The sequence below is a fragment of the Natator depressus genome, chromosome 27 (assembly GCF_965152275.1).
Source record: "Natator depressus isolate rNatDep1 chromosome 27, rNatDep2.hap1, whole genome shotgun sequence".
Taxonomy (NCBI): domain Eukaryota; kingdom Metazoa; phylum Chordata; order Testudines; family Cheloniidae; genus Natator; species Natator depressus.
Window position 1 is genome coordinate 7448434 of NC_134260.1, and position 18806 is coordinate 7467239.

The 18806-nt window shown below is 56.8% G+C and overlaps 1 protein-coding gene across 1 annotated transcript in view; it reads left to right on the forward strand.

The window, feature by feature from the left end:
* ACE (angiotensin I converting enzyme) overlaps positions 1 to 16102 on the forward strand; it is a 58181-nt gene extending 42079 nt beyond the window's left edge. The window contains exons 13-25 of the mRNA XM_074941015.1: positions 368 to 504; positions 832 to 990; positions 4317 to 4404; positions 5090 to 5233; positions 6321 to 6512; positions 7794 to 7891; positions 8831 to 9000; positions 9807 to 10030; positions 10280 to 10424; positions 10745 to 10843; positions 12168 to 12290; positions 14038 to 14225; positions 15250 to 16102. Coding sequence (XP_074797116.1) covers positions 368 to 504; positions 832 to 990; positions 4317 to 4404; positions 5090 to 5233; positions 6321 to 6512; positions 7794 to 7891; positions 8831 to 9000; positions 9807 to 10030; positions 10280 to 10424; positions 10745 to 10843; positions 12168 to 12290; positions 14038 to 14225; positions 15250 to 15440 — 1958 coding nt within the window. The 3' untranslated portion in view covers positions 15441 to 16102. The remainder of the gene's footprint in view (positions 1 to 367; positions 505 to 831; positions 991 to 4316; positions 4405 to 5089; positions 5234 to 6320; positions 6513 to 7793; positions 7892 to 8830; positions 9001 to 9806; positions 10031 to 10279; positions 10425 to 10744; positions 10844 to 12167; positions 12291 to 14037; positions 14226 to 15249) is intronic.
* The last annotated feature ends 2704 nt before the right edge of the window (positions 16103 to 18806 follow it).

Sequence of the window (18806 nt, forward strand, 5' to 3'; positions counted from 1 at the left end):
GGACACCTGATCCACAACGAGATGGACCAAGGGTCTCTTCTGTTAGAGTAATTCCTGCTCTCCCGATGTAACAGATCATCCATGAGGTAGCATTCTGTGCTGCATTCTGATTGGCTGACCGGTACGGTCTAGAATGCTGGGCTCAGCCTGGCTACTCCTGTCCAGATGAACAAAGGCAGATGCTTCACCTGCTACTCTTCTGTTGGCTTCTCCTGTCACGTCCCTCTAAGGGGGCAGGAAGTGGTGCCCGCTCAGATGCGTAGAGAGCCTGTGGCACTGGATTCATGGATTCTCCAAGGAGGTTCTGCTCACACAAGGGGAAGAGCTCATTTGGCTGCTTTATCCATTGGGTTTTCCCCACTTCTAGATAAAGTAGCGGACGAAGCACAAGCCAAAGACTTCTTGGTGGAGTACAACAGCACGGCCGAAGTGGTGTGGAACGCCTACAGCGAGGCGTCCTGGGCTTACAACACCAACATCACGGACTACAACAAGCAGGTCATGGTATGAGACCGGGCTGCAGGCCACAGAGTGTGATGCTGAGCAAAGGCAGGCAGGTTGTCCCCAAAGTCCATTGCAGACAAGCACAGAAAACCAGGACAGCTCCTGCTGCTGCCAGGGGGTAGCCAAAGAGTAGCATTCATACGCTGGGAGGTGCCTTTCTCCCGGCATCCCTAAATGAGTTGGGCCTCATTTGTAGATTAGACCTAGACCTAGGTCTCTGGCCAGCCCACAGTGAGAGCATGCCATAGCTGCCAGTATTCTTAGCGGGGGCTGCGTCTCATCACCCCAATCAGATGATTCCTTTCCTGTCCCCCCTTTGTCCTGCAGCTGGAGAAGAACCTGGAGATGTCAGCCCACACCCTGAAGCACGGCATGCAGGCCCGGCAGTTCGACTACTCTGACTTCCAGGACCAGAGCGTCAAGCGCATCCTGAAGAAACTGAGCGACATTGAGAGGGCCGCCCTGCCTGACCTGGAGCTGAAGGAGGTGAGAGGAGGGGGAGGCAGGGTGTTCTGTGACAGCACCCAGAAGGCCCCGCTTAACATGGAGCGGATTGCGGCCTCCCACGTCTTCCATGCGGAGCTGAGACAGCACGCTGGGCGCTTCCCAAGCAGAGAAGGCCCAATCCCTGCCCCATGGGGTTCACCAACCAAAGACTACATGTCCCAGCATGCAGCGCAGCTTGGCTCTTCAAATGCAGCGGGAGTATTGCATGCTGGGGTCTGTAATCTCCTATGAAAGGCGAGGGCAGCTGTAGGCTGCTTTGCATAACTCTGTGTTGCCCTTAGCTGGAGGGCTGCACCTGGGCTGGCACTGATCCTGGAAATGGAGAAGGACGAGATGCAGTACAGGGCTGATCCCAGGTTCCTGGTGGGTGAGTTACAAGTAGGTCTGGGAGATCCAGTTAGATAAAAGTAACAGGCCTGAAATTCCACCCAAAAGGGGAGCCGAACTCCTGTGTTTTTCATGATCCGGCCAGAGTACCCCAAAGTGTGCCTTCACGCGCCCTCCTTCCCTGCCCATCCGCCTCCTCCTGTCTCATCCGGCAGCACAGTCCGAGCGCAGCCCCCGCCGTTGCCACAACATCACATGAGGATGGGATGGTGGGTTCCCAGCAGGCTTGGGCAGGAGGCCCGACGCCCCCTTTAAAACACGGATTATTCCCAACCCCAATAAAGAGAGTTTACTGAGCAGGTCAGAAATGCATCCGCCCGACTCCCAGCTACTCCAGTGTGACAAGACCAAGGGGCGGGGTGTGTGTGTGTGGGTGTGTGTGTGTGTGTGTGTGTGTGTGTGTACACACCACTGCCCTCTCCTGGATGGAATCAGTACACTGATTAACCCCCCCCCCTCCACCCTCACCCCCGATACACAACAAATGAAATCGGTGTTTATTGGAAAGGGTTACTTATATCTAAGGGCTTGTCTACACGGAGCTGTAATGCACACTGGGGGGGAGGGGGGTGAATTCTAAAGTGCACTAATGTGTTGTACATTAATTGGTCCATGTAGACAAGTGGTCACCAACCTGTCGATCGTGATCGACTGGTCGAACCTGGCGACTCTCCCAGTCGATTGCCATCTCTGGTGGTGTAGCGGGGCTGCCGCTAAGGCAGGCTCCCTGCCCACGGCCCCACGCCACTCCCAGAAGTGGCCAGTGCGGCCCCGTGGTGGGGGAAGGGGTCTCGGTGCCAGCAGAGAGGGGCAGCATGCGGAACCACGTGCCCCCCGCCACCTCTCCCAGGGGCCACAGGGGCACGTTGGCCCCTTCCAGGAGCGGTGTAGGGCCAGGGCAGGCAGGAAGCCTGCCTTAGCCTCGCTGTGCCGCCAACCAGGGGCTGCCTGCGGTAAGTGCCGCCAGGCAGGAGGCTGCACCCCAGCCCCCTCTCACAGCCAGCCCCCCCAACCCCCTGACCCAGCCCTGCCCCCCCTCCCAGAGCCAGCTCCCCATACCCCCTCCTGCACCCCAAGCCCCAGCCCTGACCGCCCTCCCAAGCCAGCACCGTGAGCCCCCTCATGTACCCCAACCCCCTGCCCCAGCCCTGACCCCCCTCCCAGAGCCAGCACCCCATGCCCCCTCCTGCACCCCAAGCCCCAGCCCTGACCGCCCTCCCAAGCCAGCACCGTGAGCCCCCTCATGTACCCCAACCCCCTGCCCCAGCCCTGACCCCCCTCCCAGAGCCAGCACCCCATGCCCCCTCCTGCACCCCAAATCCCCTCCTGCACCCCAAGCCCCTGCCAACACCCCACACGCCCTCCTGCACCCCAGCCCCCTGCACCAGGCTCAGCCTGGAGCCCCCTCCAGCACTGCGAACCCCTCGGCCCCAGGGTGAGGGAGAGCAAGCGGGGGGATGGAGTGAGTGGAGCGGGGCCTCGGGGAAGGGGCAGGGTAGATCCTGGGTTGCCCTTAAATTCAAAAATTGATCTTGGGTGTAAAAAGGTTGGAGACCACTGATGTATACCCTGCTAGTGCACCCTGAAGGTTCCTGAGTGCACTTTAACACAATGCTGTTTGAAAAAATACTATGTTAAAGTACACGAGGGATCATGACAAAGCGATTACCCTTACGGTAGTATAGGCTGGAATGAGTCATGTAGCTCATGATTCATTCCAGTCTATACAAAGAGAAAGTCCTGAAACTCCCCTGATTTTTGGACAGCTGCATAAAACTCAAAAATTGCTAAAAATACCTCCCCCAATGAAATTAATAAATCCCCCAAAGCAGAAGCGCTAGTCATGGGCCCTGCTCCTCTTAACAACTCTTGGAGATTCTCCTTTAGTTCCATGGGGTGGGGTCTGTGTTCTAGGGGGAGGCTGAGTTCTGACCCTTGTCATGAAGCCCAGCCGGGAAGGTCTGAGGCCATGGATTTGGTACAGTGTCTGAGCTGGCCAGCTGATTAGTAATTAGGTCTGATCAACATTTTTCAATCAAAACTGTTTTTTTTGACAGAAAATTGTTTTTTCAACTTAATTGCTTTGCAGAAAGGATCTGCTTTCCATGGAAAAAAACTGATTTCTTTTGTTCAAAAACTGAATGCGTGAGAGTCAAAATATTTCAATGTGGACATGCTGCCATGGTCCCTTGTTGGAGTTTGGTTGCCTCGCGCCCCCGTTCTTGTCTATTGTTTGTATTCTGCAATTGGACTCAATTTCCCATGATGCACTGCCTCCCATCCCCAAAAGGGGAGACCCTGGTGCGTCATGGGAGATGTAGTCTGACACAGGAGCTCAGCCTATACAGAGAATGGGGGCGTGAGGCGACTGACCTATGGCTCATTTTTCAATGGTTCTATTAATACAGTTATGCCAGGCGTGGACTGCCACCATTAAACCACTTGACTTCCCATGTTCTCTCTCTCGTTGAAAGAGACAGAGAGTGTTTGTGTGTGAGGGCAGGGAGGAGTATCAGCTAGTGCCCAGAGCACGGTAGCGGGACTCAGGATTCCCAGGCTCCAGCCTCCCTTACAGGAGAGACAAAACTCCCACTGAGGTAAATGAGGGAGATTTGCATCCTGTGGGTTGAAGATTCAGGCCCCTGGGACTTCCACTGGCTCATAGATTGAGCTTGGGCAAGTCTCGTCTCTCTGTGCCTCCATTTCCCCGCGCCATACACATGCCCTGTGAAACGTGGATGCTAATTCCCTACCTTCCCGGCAGTGGTGAGGCTGAATTCATTCATCTCTGTAAAGTGTTTTGAGATCTCTGGATGGAAGGGCCAGAGAAGGGTGGCTGGAGACAGGGTATGCTGTTGGATTGTCTCTGAGCGAAGAGCAATAAGCAGGCATCTAAGTGGATACAATTTCTTTTTCAGTACAACAACATCCTCTCGGACATGGAGACCACATACAGCATAGCCAAGGTCTGCAAGGGACAGGACAAGTGCTATCCATTGGATCCTGGTAAGAGGTAGCAAGGACTCCAGGGAATGGGAGGCGCCCACCATCACCGCCCAGCACCTGAAGTTCTTTGAAGGTGCCCCAGAAATTAAAGCTAGGATCTCCATATGTGTGTGCAGCAAACTGGGAGGAAAGTGTGTGACGGTTCCCAAATGCCCGGGGAATTCCAATCGTGTCTGATCTCAGCTGCGATGGTTACAACCCAACGGAGCCCAGTATCAAATCTGGTCTAGTATCAGTGTGTTAGCAAACCCTACTTGATTGCTCTGGATGAGTTTCCACTACAGAGCATGTGAAATATAGAGGACTGGTTACATTCATATGGACAATAGAGAAAACTGTGACCAGCAAGGGTTCTCTCAGGAGGGCTTTGGGAAAGGGTGACTTAGAGGGAAAAACAGAGTTCGAATGATGGCAGGGAGCAGCGGTCCCGTGGGGTGAGTCTAGCGGGGAGCGGGAGACGATCCCACCAGGTGAGCTCATGGGGACGTTTGCAGTAGAGTCTAGGAGGGGAGCCTGGGAAGGTGAAGGAGGACCGGGCAATGGGAACCGTTCTGTGGTGGCTGGTCTACGGGTAGAAGAGGCTGCGGTTGGGGATGTGGGGTCAGCAGGGAACTCCAGCGGTGCCCAGGTTCTGCGATGTTACGAGGCACGGCAGGGAGTCCATGGTCATTTCCTCTCTTTGTAGACCTCACCGACATCCTAGCCAAGTCGCGGGATTATGACGAGCTCCTCTTCTCCTGGAAGGGCTGGCGGGACGCCTCCGGGAAGGAGATCAAAAGCAAATACAAGAGATACGTGGAGCTGAGCAACAAGGCAGCCAGGCTCAATGGTCAGCTTCCTGCTGTTGAGCTGCCTTCCCAAAGGGAGAGGGCCCACCACTCCCTAACGACACAGCCTGCTCCCGTCCCCGCCCCACTGCGCTCCCATCCCCACCCCCTGTGCTCGTCCCACCACACGCCTATCCCTGCTCCCAGTGCACCCCCATCCCTGCCCCACTGTGCTCCTGTCCCCACTCCTATCTCTGCCCCACTGCGCTCCCATCCCGCCCCTCTATAGCCTCCTCTCTGCTCTCCCATGTCTACCCCACTGCACTCCCATCCCCTCCCCTATCCCTGCCCCACTGCACTCCTGTCCCCACCCCCTGTGCCCATCCCACCACACTCCTCATCCCTGCCCCCAATGCATCCCCATCCCTGCCCCACTCCGCTCCCATCCCCACTGCACTGTGCTCCTGCCCCATCCCCTATCTCCGCCCCACTACACTTCCATCCCCACCCCTCTATAGCCGCCCCACTGCACTCCCGTCCCCACCCCCGTGCCTGTCCCACCACACCCCCCTCCCTGCCCCACTCTGCTCCCATGTCTACCCCACTGCGCTCCCGTCCCCGCCCCTCTATAGCCGCCCCACTGCGCTCCCATCCCCACCCCACTGCAGAAGATTTATCAGAGGCCTCCAGCTCCCTGCGCCCAACCCTGAGCTCCTTACTCAGACATAATCCTCCTTTTCCTCAGTGCCCAGTTCCCACTGGGATTCAATGGGAACCAGGCCGCGACTTTCCTTAGGCTCCTGGGACAATCTCACTATGGCCCCAGGTGAACGCCTCGCAGGGCTTCACGGGCTTGGCTGAAGGGAAGTGGACTAAAAAGCAGCAGCCCCCAGCAAGGTCCTGGGTGTGGCCTGGGGTCTCTGAAAGCCCAGCGTGATGGGAGCTAGATGAGGGAGATGAGGAAGGCCACCTGGAGCCAACCACAATGGCTCAGTCAGCCGCCCTCCGCCCACACTTCCAGCCCCGGAGCGAGGGGGCAGGGCTGTCCCTGGGCCAGGGCTGGTGCAGCCTGTGGAGATCAGCAGCAGGGCACCAATGCGGACATGGCAGGGTGCTCACAATCTCCGCTCTCCTTCTGCATCCGGGCAGGTCACGAGGACAATGGGGCCTTCTGGAGATCCCTCTACGAAACGGCCACCTTCGAAGCGGACCTGGAGCAGCTGTACCAGCAGCTGCAGCCCCTGTACCTCAACCTGCATGCCTACGTGCGCCGCTCCCTCTACAACAAATACGGGAAGGAGCACATCAACCTGAAGGGCCCCATCCCAGCTCACCTGCTTGGTAAGACTCCCCCCGGGGCACGCCCGGGGCCATTGCATCTCTTGGGACATTATTGTCTGGGCGCTGGGATGGCCAGGGGCCATTGATGTCTGAGATGGGCCTCCTTCTCCTTTGCCCCCACCCCGGAGACCTAACACCCCATCCTCCCAGCTGGCTCCAGTGGCCAGTTTTCTGTGGGGCAGTGAATCACCCTGTTAATGTGGGGGTGATGGTGCTAATGGGTAAGGGCCCACTGGAACGAAAGGGCCCCCGTCCTCTGGAAATCAGGGCCCATTGTTAGGGACCAGACTTCCCCACAGGCCCGGCGCCCACCGGTGGGGTCCGGCTTTGCAAAGAGCCCAGCACACTGAGTGCTGCACCTGACAAAATCGCCCAGAGCTCTCTGCGAAGTCTGGCCCCGGGTACCAAACTCTGGGCATCTAACTGTGGGAACTGTCTGATCTACCGCGAGTCCCAGCGAGCCGGCTGCCAAGGCAGGAGTCCTGCTTTGCAGTCCGCTGCGCTACATACTGGGTGATGTTTTCCCGCCTCTCTGGGCTCTTGGCCCCAAGCTGAAGCTGGGTGTCAAAGCCAGGCCAGCTCCATTTCTGTCTCTCTGGCCCCATCACTGCACTATCTGAGCATCTCACAAGCTTATATGTGAGGGAGGGCAGGGCATGATCCCCATTGTACAGATGGGAAACTGAGGCACAGAATGGCTAAGGCCCAGATCCTCAAAGGTATGCAAATTCCTAATGTCCATAGAACTCAAGAGAAGGCAGGAGCCTAAGTACCTGTGAGGACCTGAGCCTAAGACACTTGTCCAAGGTCACCCGGGAAGTCTGTGGCAGAACAGAGAATTGAAGCCAGGTCTGCTAAATCCTAGGCTTGCACGCTAACCACTGAACCGTCCTTCCTCTCACTGATGGCAGTGGAGTTACATTGGCTTTTGCCAGGTCTCTCAGCCAGGACCTTTTAGTACAGAAAAGGGACTCATGGAGTCATGTGTTATCCCGAGAACAGGGGTGTATTTGAGGACAGGAGGAGGATTTCTGGCTGGGAGGAGGACGGGAGGGGCAGGGAGGCTGACTGGCTCCCTTCCCCCCTTCGCAAACCAGGGCTGAGGCTTTCAGAGCCACCCCTGGGATTCCCTTTACAGGCATCCAAAGCCCTTAGGCATCTTTGAAAATAGCCTAAGGGAGTGATGTCCCTTCTGGCTCCGGGACTGGGAGTAACTTTGCTTTGTTCTTTTCTCCCTTTCTCCCCTGCTTCCTGCCCCCGAATCCGCTTGCGGGTCTCTAGGGAATATGTGGGCCCAGTCGTGGTCCAACATTTTTGACTTGGTGATGCCCTACCCTAGTGCCACGAAAGTGGATGCCACCCCGGCCATGCAAAAACAGGTCAGTGCGTTCGAACCCTTTGAGACTCTGCTCTTGGGAACCCCTTCTCCTGTCTAGGTGATGCAGACTTCCCTTCCCCCGGGAAACAGTCCAGGTCTCAGAATAACCAGCCTGAATAACTGGGCCTGATTCTCCTCACACTTATGCAGCTCCGGAACCAGTAGGATACTCTGTTGTAAAATTGGAGAGAATCAAGATAGCACCTTGCAGAGAAATTCAGAGTTCTTCTCCTGGCTCCACCTGGTAACCAGACCAGGTGGGTCGTATTAGCTCCACCCTGGGTTGAAAAGGGGCTGAATCTCCTTTGCCTTGCACCTTGTTCCAGCATTCCCAGCTGTGCTAAGTGGGTGAAAATCGCTCCCAGCTCAGTATGTCAGCACCCCCTACCCGTGCACCGGTGTAAAATAACTATATAAGGTGCAAAGCAGCATAAGCAGGCTCTTGATGTCTGTGAGGCAGATGGAGGTAGGTATAGGCACAGAGGGTCCTGCAGGGACCCGCTAAGCTCAGGAATAAACAGACTGAGGTTTATATTTCGTGTTGCTAATGGCAAGGGGGGGCTGTATGGGCCAGGAAGTCAGTGTTGTGCTAGGCACAAACTGGAGCCACTCCTGAGAGCTGTCCCAGAGCCTCCTGTTACTGAGCACGGCCCAGACTGCAGTCCCCTGCCCCAAGAGATAATCCCTGAAACTTTGACCTAGCGCTGTCTACACTGGGGGTTTGGTCAGCTAAACTATCGCACAGGGGTGGATTTTCACCCCTCTGAGCGATGTAGCTCTGCCGGTTCCCAGTGTGGAACCACCCTGAGTCCCTCCTTCCTGATGGCCCGAGATTCGGAGGCGAGAAGTGCTGCTGTGTTACTGGCCCTGGCTTCCTGCCTATCCGCCCTGGACAGTTCCTGCTTCCGGCTCCCATGTGCTCTCTCTGCTGGCTGCACAGGGCTGGACCCCGGAAAGGATGTTTCAAGAGTCGGATAAGTTCTTTACTTCCCTGGGCCTGATCCCCATGCCGCCAGAGTTCTGGGCCAAGTCCATGATTGAGAAGCCAGCCGACCGGGAGGTCGTGTGCCACGCCTCTGCTTGGGACTTCTACAACCGCAAGGACTTCAGGTGCCTCCGGGGACAGGGCTGGGCAGTGCCCCAGGCTGGCACTTGAACAGAGCAGAGGGGTCTTAGCAGAGCGATAGCCAATCCTGGCAGCTCCCTGCCCACTGCTTTGATGTCTTGTCTGGTTGCCAATCCTCATGGCAGGGCAGGCTGTTCCTGCCCCTAGTTGGAGCAGGATTTTGAGCCCTGGCCCAGGGCCGCAGGCAGACTGATTCTGTCAGTGGCTGGGGACAACAACACGGAGCCACCCTCTGCACCGGGGTGTCAGTCCAGCACCACTTCAGGCCTGCATCCCTGCAGGAAGCCTGCTCCAGCCCTGGGACCTGCATGTCGGTGGGTACGTCCATCCAGCTAAAACAGCCCACGGCAGGGAGTCTCGGAGCCCAGGTCCAGGGACTAGCGCTGTGGGGCTGAAAATAGCCGTTGAGGCTCCAAGACCCTCCTGCCTTGCCAGGTTTCAGAGCCCAGGCTCCAGCCCAAGCCCCAGTGTCTACATGGCTATTTTTAGCCTGGCAGTGCGAGCCGAAGTCAGTTGACCAGGGCTCTGAGGCTCGCTGCGATGGGGCTTGTTTTGCTGCAGAGGTAGCTGAGGGGAGCTGCAGCTCGCTGTCTGGGTCTGTCTGTCTGGGTGCGTGTCTGTCTGTCTCTCTGTCTGGGTGCATGTCTGTGCTATCTATCTGGGCACATCGGGTATTTCTGTAGCTTCCATCGTAGTCGTTTCTTGCTTGCTTTCTCCCTTTCTCTCCTGCCCCCGTCCCCACATTAACCCGTGTGCGCGCTCTCTCTCTCTCTCTCGCCCCACGTTCCAGGATTAAGCAGTGCACGGTGGTGAACATGGACGACCTGATCACCGTCCACCACGAGATGGGGCACGTCCAGTACTTCCTGCAGTACAAGGACCAACCCATCTCCTTCCGCGACGGGGCCAACCCCGGCTTCCACGAGGCCATCGGCGACGTCATGGCCCTGTCGGTCTCCACGCCCAAGCACCTGCACAGCATCAATCTGCTGGATCGAGTAGAGGACAACAACGGTGAGCTGGCCAGGGCCCGGGGCTCGCTCCCCAGAAGTCAGCGAGCCTGGGAGGGGGCTGGGGGCAGGCAGTCAGCTGTTGGTACTGAGGGTTGTTGGCTGCTTATCCAGCTCTCGGCTTAGAACTTTCCAAGGCCCATCAGAGGCTGCTGATGTCGATGGGCTGCTGGCCAGTGGGGGTGGCGAGGGATCTGCTGGGCGCTGGACGCGCTGCCTCGCTGACCTCCCGTCCGCTCCCTGTCCTTTGCAGAGAGTGACATTAACTACCTGATGAGCATTGCCCTGGATAAGATCGCCTTCCTGCCCTTCGGGTACCTGATGGACCAGTGGCGCTGGAAGGTGTTTGACGGGCGCATTCAGGAGGACGAATATAACCAACAGTGGTGGAACCTCAGGTCAGTCGGAGGGGCCGGCCTGGCACCGGGGACGCATCCGACTGCACCCCTGGGCAGCAAAGGGCTCCGAACAGTTCTCTGCCGCGTGAGGCCCAGTCTGGGGAATCTACCCATCTCATTCCAATGTAGGATGCTCGCCTGGCAGTCCTGTCAGGTTCCACAGCTTCTCCCCTCCCCGACCTTGACGAGGTCTCTGCTCTCACCAGTCCTCTCTTGCTGTGTGCCCCGTCCCCTGCTCACACGCAGTCTCCCTCCCGTCTTGTGGAGCTGTGCTGGCTGGAGGTCCCTAACCGCTGCTTTCTCCTCACCCCACCGTGCAGGTTGAAGTACCAGGGGTTGTGCCCGCCTGTGCCCAGGTCGGAGGATGACTTTGATCCTGGTGCGAAGTTTCACATCCCGGCCAACGTTCCCTATGTCAGGTACGCAGGCATGCCTCCCTGACTGACTCCCTTAGCCTTTGCTTGGCAACGAGCCCGGCTCAGCCCATAGCCACTCATCTGACCTGGGCGGAAGGGCTGCAGTGAGAGGGGGGACTGACGGGGTGGGCAGTGGATGGGCGTGGATGATCCAGTCTGTCGATACCAGACCCGTCCAGCAATGACAGGAACTGCAGCCTGGGGGTTACCTGTCTGTCAGCCACGTGCACAGGGAGCCAGGGTGTCTTCGGGAGCAGGGCCGGACGTGGTCACGGCTTGGGGGAGAGCCCAAGTGTTGTGGGAAGCAGTGGTGATGTTAGCAGTGTTGTCATTCATGTTGGAGCTAAACTGCCGTCCTGAGGTCTTTGATTGATTCAAGGGCTTTTTGTCAGCCTGGGGAGGCTAACCCCAATGTTCTGGGCCACTCCCAACTGTAGCCATTACACTCCTGGGCCCTAAACTCCCCCTGAGGTCGATTGGGAATACAGCGGCACCTAGGACTATTGACATCTGTATGTCCAAACAAGCACTTGAATATAGCCCCATGTGGGTGACCACCTGTCCCTGACTGGGCAGGACAGTCCCGAATGCACATTTCAAGTCCCGGTTCTAGGCTGGATGACTCCAGGACAGCATTTGTCCCGGATTCCCCGGGGCACTGCTCTGTGCCTGCCCGAGGCTCGGGTGGTGCCAGCCTCTTTCTGGTGGGATGGGGGGGCTGAGGTGGGCTTAAGTCCCCCACCTCCCGTGAGACACCCCCTGCTTCTCCTCTCCCCCACCATCCCCCCGAAGCCCTGTCTCTGGCCAGGCTGGAAGCCGGAGCTGGGCAGTAGGAAGAGTCACCCAGGGAGCCTGGGCTGCTGTGAGGAGCCCCAGACTCTCCATCTGCCCTGGGAGGCATGCCCTGGGAAGTGGGGACAAGGGGCAGGGGCTGCTCTCAGGCACCTCGGCCCCACACCCAGGGCTGGTGGAGGGTCCGGGGCTCCCCACAGCAGCCCGGCTTCCCTGGACACCTCTTGCTACTACCCAGCTCCGGCTTCCAGCCTGGCCAGGGCGTGGAGCCTCTGGGAGAAGAGGAGGAGCATGGGGCAGGGCCATGGAGTGGGGCTGGGATCCTGCATGTGTCCTGTTTTTGCATTTTGAATCTGTATAGCATGCTGCATAGCACAGTGCAGGGCTGGCTCTGAGGCCTGCTGCTCCACGGACTCTCAGACAAAGCACTTGCGTGTCCAGGTTCCACCTGGCCTGGAAATATTTGATGTGGCCTGACGAGGCCCCAGAGTTGTTGGCCAGCCCTGCTCACGTTCCCTCCAATCCCCCGATCCAGGTACTTTGTCAGTTTTGTGATCCAGTTCCAGTTCCACCAAGCCCTCTGCAAAGCCGCCGGTGACACAGGGCCCCTGCACAAGTGTGACATCTACCAGTCCAAGGAAGCCGGAACCCTGCTGGCGTGAGTATGGCAGCCGGGAGCGACCCAGGGGGTCCTCCAGAGCCTGCGTGCCAGGAGTGAGAATGCCAGGAGGCCAGCATGGAGCCTGCCCTCTTGGACGTCTCCTGATGGCCTTTTCTGGTTCCCGCGCCCCAGTTTTAAATCTCTCCTTTAACCCCGGGGACGTTCGCCTGTGTGGTGGGAGAGAATGTGTAGGGCAAGTGACTGAGGGCCAGGACTCCTGGGTTCTATTCCCAGCTCCCCAGCTGACTCAACAGGAAAGTCACTTAAGCCTCCTGTTCTCCATCTGCAGCCCCAGCAGCTTCCCAGAGCACTGCAGTAGTGACTTTGCCAGGTGCTTTGAGATCCTTGTGCCACACGAGGACAAAGGCTTACAGCCAAGCGGTGGACATGCTGGTCTCCAGTACCTCTGCGTTCTCTTCCGCCCCACCCTGCTGGTGACGTGGTTGGCTCTAAGGCCCCTATGGAGTCCTGGGTGGCTCCAAGTACAAATGCTGGGGTCTGTGCCCTTCCTGGCAAGGTGGTGAAGTCAGGAGGAGCAGCTGAATCCCCCCGGTTATCTCCGTGGATGCATCTGAGCCAGTCAGGAGCAGCCGCTATTTGAAAGGGGTTGGCCGCATTTGTGGGAACGGACTCATCTTCCGCTAGGACAGAGGTCGCCAAACTGTGGGGCACGCCCTCCAGGGCGGGTGGGGGTTGAGAAATCTTCCAGGGGGTGCGGTAGGGCCTGGGCCAGCCCACATGGGGAGGGCAGGGAGGGAGCAAGCACCACTCAGCCCCGCTCTGTCCCCAGTTCCACTCAGCCCCCAGCTTCCGGCCTTCACCGCAGCTCCGCTTCCAGCCCGGGGTCCCGACCATGGCTTGGCACCTGGCTGCAGCTTGGCCCCCAACTCCCAGCCCCCGGCTCCCAGCCCGGCTTCCCACTGCAGCTCCGCTCCCAGCCCTGACCTGGCTCCCAACCGCAGCTCCCGGGGGGTGGGGGGCGTGGATAGATTCCATTACTGGTAAGGGGGTGCCTGACAGAAAAAGTTTGGGGACCACGGCGTGAGGGAGATATGGTGCAATGTCAGAGGCCACCACTAGGTGGCATCTTGGTTTCTGCAAGGATTAAGTCTGGTTTTAAGGAAGAGCCCCCCCCGCCCCGCCCCCTAGGAAAAGCAATACCAGACGTAACCCTTTCACTGCTGTATAGATCTGCAGCGAGACTGCTGTACGCCGGAGCAGCGGGTCTTCATCTGAGCTACGGTGCCCTGTGCCTGCCCAGCCCAGTCCGGCCAGTTGAACGGCCTCCCTCTCCAGTGCATCTGCCTCCTGGCTCGCCCCCCATTAAAGCCCCCGGCTGAGCCTCAGCTCTCGGCGTTAGTAACGGCTTGGCCTTGCCTGTGTGCGATTGTCGCCCCCTAGAGGAGGCCTTTGGCACAACCCCCAGGGGCTGCCTAAGGGTCCGGCCGCACAGCTGTGTGGTGACACCCCTGAGCTAGCTTGGAGACAGACAGCACGGCCACAGCACAGGTCCCAGGGGACGTACTCGGGTGGCTTCGCTGCTTTTGGTACCCGTGCGAGCTAGCTCAGAGCTAGCCGGGGTGTGCTTCCATGTGCTGCAGTCACCCCCCCCCCCCCCGACCGCCGCGTCGCCAGCCCCTCAGAGGGACGGGGACGGGGCGGGAGGCCGGGGCTGTTTGCAAGTGCAGCTTGGGCACCCGCGTCTGCCGCAACAGCGCCTGGAGCAGCTCGCTCTCGTCTGCAGGAACGCCATGAAGCTGGGCTACAGCAAGCCCTGGCCGGAGGCCATGCAGCTCATCACGGGGCAGCCCACCATGTCGGCTGATGCCCTGATGACCTACTTCAAGCCGCTGACGGACTGGCTGATCCAGGAGAACACCAAGAACGGGGAGACCCTGGGCTGGCCTGAGTACAACTGGACGCCGTACGCAGGTACTTCCAGCGGCGGGTGTGAGAGAGTTCTGCCCCACTGGAAACACGGCGCATGATGTGGGAAGCTTGGCGTGGTGCTCTGACTCCCACCAGCACCATTGTTCCCAGCTGGCAGGCTCTGGGGAGAGACCACGGAGTGAACGCGTCACTGAGACGGCATTTCTCCCTCTCACCCCCCCGCGTGCAAGGGGAAGGGGCTGCAGGGCTGGGGGAGGAGCTTGTCCTGCTGCTCTGTGGGATTCAGTCCCCAGGGCTGTCAGTCATCACTGGCATGATGTTCACACCCGAGGACCAGCTCCATTTGTGGGTGGGGCTGGAAGGGATCTAAATGAGGCTGCTCTGTTTGGGAAGAGGGGGCCTGGAAACAGGTGTGAGAGTAATTTAAAGGACTTACCGGTACACCGGAGTCCTGAGCAGGGGGCGGGGCCTCAACTGGAATGGGGCGGGGGCCTTTAAATCCCCAGGCCCTTTAAATTGAGATTTAAGGGGCCTGGGGCTCCGGCTGCGGTAGCAGCAGCTGGGAGCCCCAGGCCCTTTAAATCTCTGGCCTGGGGAAGCTGCCCCCTGCCGGTATGGTCAGCTGTGTACCAGCTCTTGCCAGTACGCTGTACCGTCTTACTTTCACCTCTGCCTGGAAATGTCCGTTAGACTGGAGTGGGGGAGTGCATGCAGCTTGCTGTCAGTCACACCCTGCACAATGCATCACAAGGTGCTTAGCTCTGTCGCTGCCAAGACAGCCTGGTGCTTAGGCTCCTTTGCTGATAGACCCAGCCCTGGCAAACCGGCAGCAACAGATGCTTCCCCACGAGCCAGGGGCTTGTTTGCAAACACTCGCTGCCTGCACTGGGCAAGCTTGGTTAAGGACCCACCTGCAACTCGGGGGCGTTTATCTGCCAAGAATCCCCTGGGGCTACATGGCTCCACTTGCTCAGAGGAATGGAGCCTTCGGCAGATCTGCCCGTTTGGCGCGCACCCGCCCAGCAAATCGCTGCAACCCCCCGTTTTCTTCTTGCTTCTCAATCAGGTCAAGCACAGTCTAGTGCCAGCGTCAGTTTCCTGGGGATGTCACTGGATAGGAACCAAGCCGCCGCAGGACAGTGGGTCCTGCTTGTCCTCGGACTGATCCTCTTGATTGCCACTGTTGTCCTGGGAGTCAAATTCTGCTCCTCAAGGAGAAGGGCCCACAAATCCAGCTCGGAAATGGAACTGAAATAGGGTCGAACCTCACTCCTTTCCTTTGCCGTGTGTGCGTGCAAGGTGTGTGTGCGTGCAAGGTGTGTGTGCATGGATGGGCTGTGTGGGTGCATGCAAGGTGTGTGTGCACACAAAAGCCTATGTGTGTATGCATGAATGTATGCACATGGGCCGTGTGTGTGTGTGTGTGTGCGCGCGCACATATGGGCCTGTGTGTCAGCCTCATGTGGCGCTGAGGCAGGAGTGCAATCAGATGCATAGGACTCTTCCTTCCAATCAGGTCAAAACTTTTTGACTATGCAAGAGCCAAAGCAGAAGATAATTATTTATTTGTCAATGTTTGGATTCCCGGAAAAAAGAATCCCAAGACGAGGAGTGGGATCGTGTGGTTTGTTTCTTATACATCCTGGGGCTCATTGGCCAGTTGGAATCAAAGTTGCATTGATGAATTCTTTAGTGATTGGAAATGGTTTTATTAATTAAGCAGGGGGTTAGGTTTGAATCCCATCCAGAGTGCCTGGAAGTCATTTTTGCAGCTCCGCTGTGCGGTTGGGAACACCAAAAGGGCTCATGTTAGCAGTGGGAAGTGTTTTGCGGGAAAGGGGCTGTTTGGTTCCCAACAGAATCCCTCCCTCGGGCGTGCCCACCCACCAGGCTGTTTACATGCATGGATGAAAAATAAAGTGTCATGTTTTCCCCCGGTAAAATGTTTGTCTGTTTCTTCAGGAAGTGGCAAGGAGCAGCCTTCTGTTACACTCACAGCATGTGCAGATACAGATAATAACATAAATCCTCTTCCTGGAAGGTTGCAAAGTAACACAGCTTTATTTCTTAGAATCCAGAACCCTAACACGCAACAACCAAAACCAGAGTGAGACAAAGCAGGCTGCTCCCTAAAGCAGAGAGGCACAATTTACCCTACTTTACTCTGGGCTGGCTTGCTGCAAGCTGCTTCTGATCATACGCTTCCCTACAGAGCCCCCTAGCCTGTGAGCGGGACCAGGAAACCCCTGAGCACTGTAAGCAAGTGATAGCTTAGAATTTTTAATACAGTTTTCCATACACAACACCCTCTATCTCTGGACGCTCCAGGGCCAAAAAGATGGTTAGAAAAGTGAGGAATGAGGAAACAAAGTCAACCTCCCCTTCCCCACCAAACAATCCCCTTTTCCCTGAGGACCAAGCTCACCTCTGGGAGATGCCACATCAAACCTTCCCTGTGATGATTTTTTTTGCGGCCACACTGCCTCAGAAATGAAAGATTTCGGCGTGGATGGATTCAGCAGCATGCTTGAGCATGTGCTTAATTTTACATAAGTAGTTCCCACTGAAGTCAGTGGGACGCCGTGTGCATAAAGTGAAGCATGCGCCTTTGTGCTTTGCTGAATTGGAGCCTTGGATTCTTGCTTGCTTGTGATCTAGAGCTGTGCCTTCAGACTGTGTAGCTCCTCCCAAGCATACACGTGTGTCCGACTGTGCACAGAAACCCCTGGGGACTACACCGGCACACGCCCAATTCCGTTGTCTGAGAGCAACACCTGGGAAATTCCAGAAACACAACAAAAACCTTTGTTTGAAAAGCGTGTTTCGGTTGCTAAGTGGCGTGAGAAGGGCTGGCTTGATGAACAGCAGCATAACCTGGGCGTATGGCCCCAGAATCTGCTTCACGCTGCTTATTGGGAATTTATAAACCATTGTCAATTTCCCATGGTGCTTTACAGGGCCTAGAAAAGACCTGGGCCTGATTCCTCCCCTCACCTCCACAGCGTTGCCCCTTGGGAGTGTGTGCAGAAGGTTTCCATCAAATTTAAATGAGGGAAAATTTCTTCTTTGCTAGTGTTCTGCTTACACAGAATGAATAGGGCCCTGTTCCCATGGCCCTGGGCAGTCATTTACTCCAGGGCAAGAACGGGTGGCCAACTCTAGCAGTCAAGGAGTCCTTACACCCATTCTGTGCTGATGTCAGTGACCCCACAAGTTATTAGGCAGCTGTGTATCAGGCCTGTTGAACCTGCCCAGAAGAGGCCAATCCAGCATGATCAACCTAGCAGTGATGTTTCAAGGAGCCCGTTTGACTTCCGTCACCTCTGAGACACGGGCTAGATAGACGTGGACTTGCTCCTGCAGGGGGGACTTAGCACCTCCGCTGCTATTAGGTACAAGCTGATCAGGAAATGGGATTTCCAGTCTGTGGGAAATTCTGACCGTTTGAAATTTGGTTTTATTCTGAATTTGAATGAGAGGTAGAAATTTCCGACTTGTTTTGGACTTTCCAGTCTGTGGGAAATTTTGACGCTTTGTTTTGATTTGGCACAAAAACAAAGGTCAGACTGTCGGTGTTTCCCGCAGACTAGAAATGCCAAAAAAAGTCCGTTTGGAACCACTGCAGCGTTTCATTTTGATAATGTCGGAACATTACAATATAATATAAAGCGTTGACTCTATGGAGGGCTTCTGTTTGGGGGGGGGGGTTATTTTATTTTTAGCAATTTTTGAGTTTTATGTAGATTTCCGAGAATGGAGGGGTGGGTTGGGAATTTCTCGCTTTCTGTTGTAATCATTAATCTCTTTGTACTGTTCCCTAGAGTGCATTAATGTAATTCTGTTTCAAACAGTGCTGCGTTAAAGCTCAGTAAGGAAACTTCAGTGTGCACCAGCAGGGTCTACACAGACCAATGAAAGCACCTGAGTGTGCTTTAGAAATCACAACCCCGTAGTGCGCACCGCTGCTCAGTGCAGACAAGCCCTTAGATCGGGGTGGCCAACCTGAGCCGGAGAAGGAGCCAGAATTTACCAGTGTACATTGCCAAAGAGCCACAGTGATACATCAGCAGCCCCCCATCCGCTCCTCCACCCCACTCCCAGCACCTCCCGCCCACCAGCAGCCCCACCAATCAGCTGTTCTGTGGTGTGCAGGAGGCTCAGAGAGGGAGGGGGAGGAGGGCAGGGTCAGGGGAGGGGGCGGGAAGGGGTGGAGTGGGGGCAGGGCCTGTGGCAGAACCAGGGGTTGAGCAGTGAGCACCCCCTGGCACATGGGAAAGTTGGCACCTGTAGCTCCAGCCCTGGAGAGGGTGCCTGTACCAGGAGCCACATGTGGGCCACCCCTGCCTTAGATGTAAGTAACCATTTCTGGTGCTTAGAATCACAGAATCTCAGGGTTGGAAGGGACCTCAGGAGGTCATCTAGTCCCACCCCCTGCTCAAAGCAGGACCAACCCCCCAATTTTTGCCCCAGATCCCTAAAGGGCCCCCTCAAGGATTGAGCTCACAACCCTGGGTTTAGCAGGCCAGTGCTCAAACCGCTATCCCTCCCCCCAATAAACACTGATTTCTTTTTATTTTATTTTAGTTGTATCAGGAGTGTTTTATTTGTGTTTATTGGTTAAAA